At 49.0% G+C, this 12,228-nt stretch overlaps 1 protein-coding gene across 1 annotated transcript in view; it reads left to right on the forward strand.

Moving 5' to 3' along the window:
- RADIL (Rap associating with DIL domain) overlaps positions 1 to 11,712 on the forward strand; it is a 28,088-nt gene extending 16,376 nt beyond the window's left edge. Inside the window, exons 8-15 of the mRNA XM_070954867.1 lie at positions 1,635 to 1,872; positions 2,055 to 2,227; positions 3,226 to 3,376; positions 4,451 to 4,641; positions 4,756 to 5,173; positions 6,353 to 6,492; positions 8,125 to 8,264; positions 10,226 to 11,712. Coding sequence (XP_070810968.1) covers positions 1,635 to 1,872; positions 2,055 to 2,227; positions 3,226 to 3,376; positions 4,451 to 4,641; positions 4,756 to 5,173; positions 6,353 to 6,492; positions 8,125 to 8,264; positions 10,226 to 10,334 — 1,560 coding nt within the window. The 3' untranslated portion in view covers positions 10,335 to 11,712. The remainder of the gene's footprint in view (positions 1 to 1,634; positions 1,873 to 2,054; positions 2,228 to 3,225; positions 3,377 to 4,450; positions 4,642 to 4,755; positions 5,174 to 6,352; positions 6,493 to 8,124; positions 8,265 to 10,225) is intronic.
- Positions 11,713 to 12,228: the final 516 nt, after the last annotated feature.

Raw genomic sequence — 12,228 nt, forward strand, 5'->3', positions numbered from 1 at the left:
ACTTGTGGACTTCAACTCCAGGAACTCTGAGAGTTGAAGTCCACAAGTCCAAAGTTGCCAAGGTTGGAGACCCCTGCCTTGGAGAACAGAGTTGTTGGGAAAAGGGACTTATTGTAAACCAGAAGGAAAGAAGGGAGGGAGAAAGACCAAGGACTCGGTGAAAGGAGAAACATCTGGGAAGCTTTCCAAGTTGGGGGAGGCTCCCGTCTCGCCCCATGGCTGGGAGTCCATCCCTGAAATGGTTGAGTTCCTTCTCCGTGGTGGGATGGGGGTGGGGGCAGGACGTCACCCTGTCCTTCAGACAGAAGCCTCCTTTCTTCCCCCTTGCACACAGCCTGCTCTGTTTGGGGATTCTTCCTCCCCCTCTTTTTGAGGGAGGCCGGAGATTCCTTCTGCTGCTGGTGGGGCGGGGAGAAGGGGCAGAGTTGAGAGCACATTCTGATGCGCTGGAAAGGGCCTCCGTCCAACCAGAATTTTTGCCGCATAGCAGAAATGCAAAGCGGGAGAGAGAGAGAGGGGACGGAGAAAGGCGCCTCTCCGAGGAATTTGCAATCCAGATGTTAAGTCGGGGCAGAGAGAGCAGAAGAGAGAAGCCAATTGCTGCCCTAAAACAACAACAACATAAAAATAATAATGCATAAGAGCACCAGCGTGCCTACCGTCCCTGTCCTAACGTTCCCTTTTATTCATTTTATGTATTCAATTCATGCTTATACTTATATATGTTATCTAATACGTACTCGACAAATAAATAAAAATAATAATAAATAAATAAACACCCTTAAATGTATTTTTGCTCCTTGCAGAAACAAATAAGATCAGGAGACTGGTGGGGGAGGGGGGTGACTTTGAGCCTAGGCAAGACCCCGATGGGCAACTGAGCTGCTGCCCACCTGGAGCACAGGAAGGGCGTCTCCTCGGGGTCCACCTTGGCATCTACCTGAGCTGCTCTGTCGATCAGAATAGAGCTGGAAGGGATCTTGGAGGTCTTCTAGTCCGAACCCCTGCTTAAGCAGGAGACCCCATACTATTTCAGACAAGTGACTGTCCAGTCTCTTCTTCTTAAAAAAACTCCAGTGATGAAGCACCCACAACTTCTGGTGGCAAGCTGTTCCACGGGTTAATTGTCTTCATTGTTAGGAAGTTTCTCCTTAATTCCAGGTTGCTTCTCTCCTTGATCAGTTTCCACCAGGTTGCTTCTTTTCCTGCCTTCTGGTGCTTTGGAGAATAGCTTGACTCCCTCTTCTTTGTGGCAATCCCTCAGATACTGCTATCATGTCTCCTCTAGTCCTTCCTTTCTCTAGACTAGCCATACCCAGAAAAATACGGCATCCTTCACTTCATCCTCCAAGGAAAGATTGAAGGCAAAGGAGGTCCAGGCAGAAGAAGAACATCATGGCTTCAAAATCTAAGGGACCGGTTTGGACAAAACTCAGCAGCACTTTTTCATACGCTTGTTGACAAAAATAGGATTGCCAACATGATCGCCAATGTCCAATGACAGATATGGAAGAAGAAGAAGAAGAAGCCATACCCAATTCCTGCAACCGTTCTTCATATGTTTAGTCTCCTGATATAATTCAACGCCTCCTGTTTCTCGTTTTTTTCTTCTTCTCTCTGTCTTTCTTTCGCAGTCTCTCTATGTGGCTCTTCCCCCATTGTTGGAGTGTAACCCCTTCCAAAGCGAAGGCCGGGACAGTTGGCTCTCCTCGCCCCCGTTACCCGAAGAAATCCACAAAGTGGTGTTGATTTACCAAGCCGCCCTGGACCTTCTCCATCAGTACGATGTCCACCCTGAAGTCACCTCCCAGATGTTCGCCTACCTCTTCTTCTTCTCCAACACCCTCCTCTTCAACCAGCTCATGGAAAAAGGTGAGTGGCTGTCCACCAAGGCAGGGGTTCATCCTGGCTTGGGGAACTCATAAAACCATGGGGCACTGCCTGTCTCCCAGCGACCTCCAACGAAAGATCTCTCTTCCCTTCTGAGCTGATCTCTAGAAATACGTCAGCCAGATGTGGATGATCCATTCCTGTTCTTACTCTCTCGTGTCCAGGTTCTTCTCTAGGCTGTTTCCACTGGTCAAAAGGGGTCAGGATACGGGCCACCCTGCGTCTCCTTATGGAGTGGGCCCAGAGCGTGGGTCTGGGGCCGCTAGCAGACCAGTTCTTCAGCAAACTCTCCAGCATGGCCAGCCTGTTGGCCATGCCAAATTCTCAGCTGCTGCAGGTGAGTCTGTCGAAGGCACCCAGGGTGAGTTTTGCTTGGCTGATCTTGAAAGCGTGGATCAGCTCATGACCAGGAATGGCTGCTGAAGATAAGATAAGCCTGACTTGGTGGCTCAGTGGCTAAGACACTCAGCTTGTCCATCAGAAAGGTCAGCAGTTCGGCGGTTCGAATCCCTAGTACAGGTCTCCTGTGTTTTTGTTTTTGTTTTTTTTAATTTGATTTATATGCCGCCCTTCTCCGGAGACTCAGGGCGGCTTACAATGCGTTAAGCAATAGCCTTCCTACTTAAGTATATTTATACAAAGTCAGCTTATTGCCCCCACAATCCGGGTCCTCATTTTACCTACCTTGGAAGGATGGAAGGCTGAGTCAACCTTGAGCCTGGTGAGATTCGAACTTACAGTAATTGCAGGCAGCTGGTGTTAATCACAATGCTATCAGTCTGCTGAGTCACCAGGCCCTTTGAGCAGGGGGTTGGACTAGATGGCCTCCAAGGTCCCTTCCGACTCTGTTACTGTTATTATTAAGATAGTAGAGGGCCACCATAAACATCCAGAAGTTCTAGAACAGTGTTTCTCAACCTTGGAAGCTTGAAGATGGGTGGACTTCAACTACCAGAATCCCCCAGCCAGCAAAAAACGAGCTGTTTCTGGCCTCCAGAGCCTTCAGGGAGGTCTGCTAGGCCCAAAATGGGATGCGGCGGGGGGGGTGTCACACGCGCCTGCGCAGGGGGGCGAGCAGCGTGGGGAGGGATTGGGTGTGCATGCTCGGGGTGGGGCAGCATGGGGGGTTGTGCGTGCATGCACGGGGGGAGCAGGGCATGCGTGGAGGGCATTGCATTATGGGTGTGGGCACGCGTGCGCACTTTTGGCATCCAAGGAAAAAAAGGTTAGCCATGACTGACCTAGCACAACTGACACAACTTAGATATTAAGAGAGTTTTAAAAAAGAGAACTTAAAAAAAGAGAGCTTACTTGAGGCTTCCTTACTTCGTTCAGATGACCTGGCCTGTCTTGAGAAGTGAGTTTCCTGCCTTGAACCCAGCACAGCTCAATCATATCTTGACCCAGTACCAGACTTCGTCTGCCATGGGGTGCGTCCCGGCTTGGCAACCCAGCAACAATGATGCTCTTGCAGCTGTGAGGACAGGTGAGGCTTCCTCACCCCATGCTCTCTACATGGGGCTCCCCTTGAAGAGCACTCAGAGACTCCAACTGGTCCAGAATGCGGCCGTGCGGGTGGTTATGGGCGCAACCCATTGTGCCCACGTGACACCCCTCCTGTGCGAGCTGCACTGGCTCCCAGTGGTCTTCCGGGTGCGATTCAAGGTGTTGGTTACCACCTTTAAAGCGCTCCATGGCATAGGATCCGGGTACCTTCGAGACCGACTTCTGGAGAAGTTTCAGCAGAAGGTCCATTCATGTTCTTCCACCACCTGGAGGTTACCAAGAGAAGTTGATGTTTTGGTTTGTGAAATTACATGCTTCACAGAGGTGCCTCTTGGAGACCAGCTAGAGTCCCCTTCCTCTGCAGCCCTTTAATGAGGATGGGAGGATGAAACAGCTGGATCTTGGGGCCAAAGGGGTTCCACTCAACCTGGGAGATGTTTATAGGTCCCAAACTCCCTTCCTCCCAAATCGAGTCTTTGGCACTGTCCACCTTTGGACTTGAGACGCAAAATTGGATGGGGTGTTGACTTGAGGGAAGTCGTACCCAGGGGTGGGCTTCAAAACTTTTAGCAAGGGGTTCTCTGCCTGGTTGCTGGGTGGGTGTGGCCTAGTCGGATTCCTGCACCACAGCGAGGTGGGGTGGGGCTTTTTGCCCTCCCCAGGCTCCAGAGGCTTTCCTCGAGCCTCCAGGAGGGTGAAAATGGCCTCCCCAGGCTCCAGAGGCCCTCTGGAGGCCTGTTTCCGGCATTCCCGAACTTCCGGTAGGCCCGTTTTTCACCCTCCCCGAAGGTTCACCTACGCACGCCCTGCACTTACCTGCATCCAAAACGGGCCGCGTGGGGACTCCTGGGAGGGGTGGGATGGGGAGGGCGGGGCCAGCCAGGAGTGGGATTTGGGGGTTCTCCGAACTGCACAGAATCTTAGCTAGAGGTTGTCCCGAATCCCTGTGAACCCCCAGCAGCCCCACCCCTGATTGTACCCCACATAATCTATGAAGAATGTGGATTTAAGCACAGATTGAAACAAAATGGTCGGATGGGGCTGTCTTTTGCAGATGATGTTCTGGAATCTTTTGATAACCATCCCCCCATCATGCTGCCCACCGGAGGGTTCAAGGTGGACCTGGAGACCGATCATCTTGATGACAACATCTACCGGCATCTTCTGTACATCCGCCATTTCCTGTGGAGCCTACGCAGCAAAAGTCCTCACTCCAGTGACTCTCTGGAAGCAGAAACCCCAAAGGTAACCCCTCCGCCCCCCACATCCCTTAAACATTATGCATTTCAAAGGTGCTGGCTTGGTTTGTTCGCATACCTCACCATATTTTTCTTTTGTTTTCCTACTTTCTTCTTAAAGACTGAGACAATCAGCTGCCAAGTGACACCCCCAGCGGAGTCTGAGACAATCATTGGGTCAGTCGAGAGTGCCTTTGACTGGACAAATGGCAGGCGGACGATGAACGGTGAGAAGCCAAAGATGGAGGAGAACGGCTCCCAGGTCACTGGTACCAACCTACCCATCTCAGATTATGGGATTTGTGAGACACAGCTACCCAACATTCTCCAACAGCAACAACTTGAGAGGCCAAAGGGGAAGAACGGGACCAAGGCAATCACGGTGTCCATGGACTCCTCATGTTTACTGACTCCGCCTAACACGCCTCTGATCTTTGACTCCATCGGCCTGGAATTGTCCCCAGAAACTACTCCTGGGAAGGACATCCCAGAGTCTCGGAGAAACAGACTCAACGGGACCAAAACCACAACCCAGGAAGGTATGAAAGACGGTTAATCAGGATTGGATCAGTGGTGAAATCCAATTTTTTTTACTAGCGGTTCTGTGGACATGGCTTGGTGGGCGTGGTGTAGCTTGGTGGGCGTGGCAGGGGAAGGATACTGCAAAATCTCCATTTCCACCCCGGTCCAGGGGAAGGATACTGCAAAATCCCCATTCCCTCCCCACTCCTGGACCAGCCAGAGGTGGCATTTGCCGGTTCTCCGAACTACTCAAAATTTCCGCTACCGGTTCTCCAGAACCTGTCAGAACTTGCTGGATTTCACCCCTGGATTGGATGGTTTGACCTTCAAGATGAGGAAATGGTTGAAAGGAAACCAATAAAGGAGAATATTTGTAGGTCAATGTTGAAATGAAGGGTTCTTGGAGGAGGAGGAGGAGGAGGAGGAGGAGGAGGAAAAGGAGGAGAGGAGAAGAAAAGAGAAAGGAAAAGGAAAAAGGGGGGAGGAGGAGGAGGAGGAGGAGAAAAGGAAAAGGAAAAGGAAAAGGAAAAAGGAGGAGGAGGAGGAGAAGGAGGAGGGGAGGAAGAAGAAGACCGGAGGAAGAGGACTATGGGGTCCTTGGTGCTCTCTGAGCTTGGTGATTTTCTTGCAGACTTTCATCACCCAACCAGGTAACCCCATCAGATGTTAAGATAATGACACACCTGCAAGAAAACAACTAGCATTTATAACGCTTTTCCAGCAATGTGGCAAGACGTTAGGCTTTTGAGGGAGCAAGCAAATGTGGTTTAATTTAAGGCATGCTTTTCCCAAACCTCTGGCATTATTATAGTGGTGATAATTACCTGCTGCTTGCTTTTATAAAAATGGCAGGGCTAATGTTTCTTTAGCGATTCGGGCTGTGGTAAGCGGGGGTGGGGCCTTTGTACTCCGTATCCCACTGTGCTAATTGTACCCGAAGCAGCCGGATCCGTCTTAGTGGAGAAAAAAGGGGGACAGAAACGTTAAAAAAGGAATGCAAGAATAGCACACAACCCTCTCCAGCCCTGTGGTTGCGTTGGAGCAAATCTCAAAATTCCCAGCGATTATGCAGGTTAGAAATCCAGCTAGAGCCAGCTTGGGGAGGATGGTTGACGGAAGGAGAAGGAATAGTGACAATAGTGTGTGATGTTTATAAAAAGTACAATCTGGTTGCGTGTTTTGCTCCTTGGCCTCAGGATCTTCTCCCACGCCCTACGACTTTCCCACTCCGGCTTCTTCGAATCGCAGCTCGGCCACCGACGATTTTTGCTACGTCTTCGTGGTGGAGCTGGAAAAAGGGCCCATCGGTTTGGGGATGGGGCTGATTGATGGCTTGGTGAGTAGGTCTTCTGGGGGACGTGATTGTTGTAACTTAGGCTTACTGAGTCATTACAAGACACAATTAGTCCCAAATAAACCTATTTTATTGTATCAGCTGAGAATTACATTCATTCCCAGCTGAGTCCCAATTAGTTGCAAAACAAGTCCTTCGGAAGAAGTCCTTCGGGATAATCAACGGTCTTTATCTTCTTTGACACCCTGCCAAAGGTCTTACTTGGCAAAGCCCCACAAAGTTCAGAAACAAACAAGAGATGCCAACTGGAAACAGAGTTAGCAATGTTGCTTTCCTGCAAAAGGCTCAAGTGCCTTTGTTTCTCTTTTAAGCCTTATGGGAGGGACCAATCATCTCCTGGTCTTACTCCTGAGTTGTCCCTTTTGCTTTAGCTGCTCTTGCCTTCTGGCAGCTCTGTGCATGCATGCACTAGGAACAGGCTCCTCTTGTTCCTCTGCCTCTCTGCTGTCTGACTCTGGGGACTCCGGAGTCCACGCACTACTCCCAGATGGCCCTGGCTCCATCTCTCCTTCCGACGCAGAGCCCTCGTCTCCAGGACTGGCCCATGTTCCTCCCCAGCTTCCTCACTGTCCAACTCCGCTGCCAGCTCCACAGGCTGCTGGCGGACCACAACAGTGGTATGAAGTCTCTTTCAGAATAAAGACCACAAAGAGTAGCTCCCAGGAGCCACAGTTGATAGGCTCCCATGTTTCTCTCTTCCATCCGTGGTCCTCAAGATGCAGGGAAGGTGTAGTTTAGCAACATCTGCTTGTTAGATTGTCTTTCTCTTGAGCTACAGCTCTGCAGATGTGCAGGACTAGAATTCTTATCTTCTTCCTACCACCATTGACAGTGGGAGTCGCTCTTGGAGACTGCTGGATTTTTTCTGGTCTTTGAAAACCCAAAGGTGCTTTTTCAAGAGACAACTGAACTTTAACTCGCCATAGAGTCTTTGGGTCTGGACTTTGGGACAACTATGACCTATGACTAGACCTATGACTAGACATTCTTCGAAGACCTTTTGCTTTTCATCCAAGAAGTTTCTTCAGCTCTGACTGGATGGTGGGGAATGGAAGGATTTATACTCCTTGGAGACATCTGATCGTTTGCATCCTTTTAGAGAGCCATTAAGGCCACTTGGAGGTTTATCTGTGTCCTCAGGGTCACCTGAGTAGTGCAAATGGGTGTGGGGTCTTCTAACAAGAAAGGAAGAAACATAATAAGAAAGTCCAGATGCCTCTTGAAAAAGCACCTTTGGGACAACCATTACCTGGATGACTTGAGAATCTCCATAGACATCTGGATTGAGGAAGGACTCCAAAAAACGTCTGTTTTAGGAAGAAAGGATGGAAATAAGATAGCATGGAGGATCTATGCTATCTATATCCATGGCTGCCGCCCCCCGCTGCTGACTCACAGAGAGTTCCTTCTGACCTCCGAGGAACTTCCCTGTTCCTCTTGGTCGTCCGAGGTGCCTCTCTTTCTTCCCCGTCCCTACAGGATGGTTCCGGTCCAAAGACCCTCGGCAGCGGTTCATCAGATGGGGTTTTTGCGGCGCTCATCAGAGCCTGCTAATTCCCCGACTGTCTTGCCGCGATGCCAAACCAGAAGTCTGTTCTTCTCTCTGTCTTGTAGCATACCCCTTTAAGTTCTCCCGGGATTTACATTCGGACTTTGATCCAAGACAGTCCAGCAGCAGCAGATGGCCGACTCTCCATTGGGGACCGCATCCTTGCTGTCAACGGCACGAGCCTCGTTGGCTCTCATTACCAGAGGTAAGGCTGATGGGTTTTGCAATACAAAGAAGCCCATCTGCGACAATGACTTTTCTGAGGCGGCTTTTGACAGAGGATTCTGGGAATTGTAGTTCGGACATCTTTGGAGGCCATCCAATTTGGCAGCACGTTATCCTAGGTCCGTCCTTGCTACGGGATGTTGGTTTGAACTTCCTTTTTCTCCAGTAGAAATATTAAACGTCTTGCAAATCTCGGATTTGGGCCCAATTTCTTATTTCCTGGGCTATATGTGAAGGAAATCAAAATGTGTATATGGAAGATCCAAACACAGCATAATTCAATTTTCATAATGCACCCTACAGATACAGATCTTCCTATGCTGGAGTGAACTTGCAGATTTCTGGAGCACTTATTTGATGGAATTCCATCCTACGTTCAGATAACAGAATGAGAGAATTGGAAGGGACCTTGGAGATCTTCTAGTCCAACCCCCTGCTCAAGCAGGAAACCCTATGCCATTTCAGACAAATGGTTGTCCAATCTCTTCTTAAAAACCTCCAGGGTTGGAGCATTCACGGATACCGGTCATTAATGTTGAAAGAGTAGTGGGAGAAGATCAATCAATCAAGATCAAGGGAGGTACTAATGCCACTCTATAAAGCCTTAGTAAGACCACACCTAGAGTACTGCATCCAGTTTTGGTCACCACATTATAAAAAAGATGTTGAGACTTTACAAAGAGTGCAGAGAAGAGCAACCAAGATGATTAGGGGACAGGAGGCTAAAACATACCATGAACGGTTGCAGGAACTGGGCATGGTTAGTCTAATGAAGAGAAGGGGAGACATGATAGTGGTCTTCCAATATTTGAGGGGCTGCCACAGAGAGGAGGGGGTGAAGCTATTTTCCAAGGCACCTGAAGGCCAGACAAGGAACAATGGATGGAAACTGAACAAGGAGAGATTCAACCTGGAAATAAGGAGAAATTTCCTGACAGTGAGAACAATCAGCTGATGGAACAGAAGTTGCCTTCAGAAGATGTGGGAGTTTCATCACTGGAAGCTTTCAAGAAGAGATTGGACTGCCATCTGTCAGAAATAGTGTAGGGCAGTGATGACTAACCTTTTTGCCATCGCGTGCGAAAAGCAGGGGGAGCGCAGGGGAGGTCGCATGCCCACACCCATAATTTAATGCCCCCCTGCGCCCTCCGGCACATGCGCACACGCCCTCTGCGCTCTCCCCGCTTTTGGCACGCGATAGCACGGTGCTCCCAGTAGGCAGTTTTTCGTTCTCCTCAGGCTCCAGAGACTTTCTAGGAGCCTGGGGAGGGCGAAAACGGCCTTCCTCACCACTCCCAGAGGCCCTCTGGAGGCCGGAAACGGCCTGTTTCTTGACTTCCAGTGGGCCCAGAAGGCCCAAAAATCAGCTGACCGGCACGCACATGCGCACTGGAGCTGAGCTAGGGCAACACTCGCATGCCCACAGATATGGATATCAGCATTCTGATGCTGCCATAAAAAGACCAGGCTTGACTTTTCACCTATTTATTTTCTCTGTAGATAATATCCCCTAGGAGATGGGAGGGGGGGAACATTCCTGTGGGGTGAGGTCAGAAGCTGGGGAGACTGACTTGGAAGATGGCCAATGAGAAGATGAGAATTGGGGAACGGAAAGGGAAGGGTTTGGGGGTCAGAGGGTTAGTATCGGCTACGACGAATAAATGGAATAAATGGAATATTTCAGCAAAGATTGTTTGGGAGCGCAATTTATTTGAGATGACATTGAAACCTGACAATGGCTCCGTGTGCCACCTGTGGCACGCGTGCCATAGGTTCGCCATCACAGGTGTAGGGTCTCCTGCTTGGGTGGGGGGTTGGACTAGATGACCTATAAGGTCCCTCCCAACTCTGTTAATCTTTAAATCTGTAAATTAATTAAGTGGCTCATGGTTTGTATCCTTTTCAGCTGTTTTGGGGTTTGTTTGTTTTTCTTTCTTTCAGTGCCGTAGACCTTATCCGATCTGGCGGGAAGAAGCTGCGCTTTCTGGTGGCCAAGTCCGATCTGGAAGTTGCCAAGAAGATCAGCTATAGTTCTTCACCTTCTCCATAAAAGCCGGTCAACTCGCAAGGGCTTGCAAGGTGCTCGCAAGGGTAGCAGAGTAAGCTTGGTGAGACCCAACACCTGGGAACACTGCCTGGAGTTGCAACTGGTCCATTTGTGCAGGGACACAGTGCCATGGTACTCTTGAGACCCAGAAGTTTTCCACCAAGTGCCCCAGGACCGACTACAAAGCATTTTTTTCAAGAGGACATATAAAGTTGATCTTCTAACAATTCACAAGTCCTGGGATTCAGAACAAAGCTATGCCCATCTCTGCTTTGCTTTACAGTAGAGAATTCCATCTGGGTCACGCAGACCTTTTTCAATACAAAGCTTGCAAGGAAGGGTTCCATGCTGGTTATTTGGGACCTGCCCCTGCTGAGGACTTCACGATCTTACCAAGATATTGCAGATATCTTGGTTTGCTCTCTGGACCAAGCGGCATTTGTTGCAACGACGGGTCAAGCGAACGGGACTTTTAGGGTAGAGCATTGAGGTGGTGGGGCTCCATCATGCTGGACTTGGTAGGCCCTGAAGTTTTCAACTCTGCTTTTTTGCCCTTAACGATCTTTCTATTCAGCTCAGGATGGTCTGGAACCAGCTGCCTGCTCTGTCTGGGGTGTGGAAATCAAATTAGGACCATTTGAACGAGGTTTTGGGAAATAATAATTGCATGCCGGGAACCAAAGATGGATGCTTGATAAAAACACTCCCTTCCTCCAGTTAAGTTAGAAGGGAACGTTGCTATGCACGTTAAGGGAAAGTGGGCTATTTAAACAAAAAATAGAACGGGCTATTTGGGCTCTTTTGCTAATTTGCATACAGGATTCCTGTCTTTGGATCATCCGCGTGATAAAACCGAAAGCGATAACAGGTTGTAGCTCTCAAAAATAACATGGTGGGAACTCTGGGTTATGATTAGGGGATCCGATGAAGACCCTTTCCTGCTGATCTTTCTTAGCTTAGCATATCTCACAGGGGTTTTCCAGCATGGCTATCATATCTGAGAGTGTACCTGACGATGTGCATTGCTACGCAGAATCACTTGAGATAGGCAGAAGAAAAAAAGAAAGGAGAAAGAAAGAAAAGAGAGAGGAAGGAAAGAAAGGAAGGATAGAAAGAAAGAAAGAAAGGAAAGAAAGAAAGACAAGAGCCTGGTGGCGCAGCAGACTAATAGCCTGTTGTTATCATCCAGCTGCCTGCAATTACTGCAGGTTCGAATCTCGCCAGGCTCAAGGTTGACTCAGCCTTCCATCCTTTCTAAGGTAGGTAAATTGAGGACCCAGTTTGTGGGGGCAATAATATGACTTTGTATAAAATATACAAAAGTATGAAGGCTATTGCTTAACGCATTGTAAGCCGCCCTGAGTCTCCAGAGAAGGGCGGCATATAAATCAAATTTAAAAAAAAAAAGAAGAAAGAAAGAAAAAAGAAAGAAAGAAAGAAAGAAAGAAAGAAAGAAAGAGGAAAGATAGCATGAGCAAGAGCACTTATATACCACTTCACAGTGCTTTTACAGCCCTCTCTAAGCAGTTTACAGAGTCAGCATCTTGCCCCCAACAATCTGGGTTCTCATTTTACCGACCTCAGAAGGACGGAAGGCTGAGTCAACCGTGAGCCAGTGAGGATCGAACCGCTGGCAGTCAGCAGAATTAGCCTGCGATACTTGCAATCTAACCACTGCGCCACCACAGCTTCTAACATGGTAGATAGAAACTTGGGCTGCAATAATCGAGATCACCACTAGACGGAAGCAGATCTACGCAAACAGAGTAAATATTCTGCTGCCCTCTAGTGGCTGTCCTCCAGAGACGCAACGTACAGGAAAATAATCTGTACAGAACCAGAAGGCTGCCTTCTAAATGTACTGTTTTGATCAGGCCATTCCATTTGGGGACTTCTC

Source organism: Pituophis catenifer, unplaced genomic scaffold, assembly GCF_029215685.1.
Source record: "Pituophis catenifer annectens isolate HBS135680 unplaced genomic scaffold, rPitCat1.0.hap2 SCAF_16, whole genome shotgun sequence".
NCBI lineage: Eukaryota > Metazoa > Chordata > Lepidosauria > Squamata > Colubridae > Pituophis > Pituophis catenifer.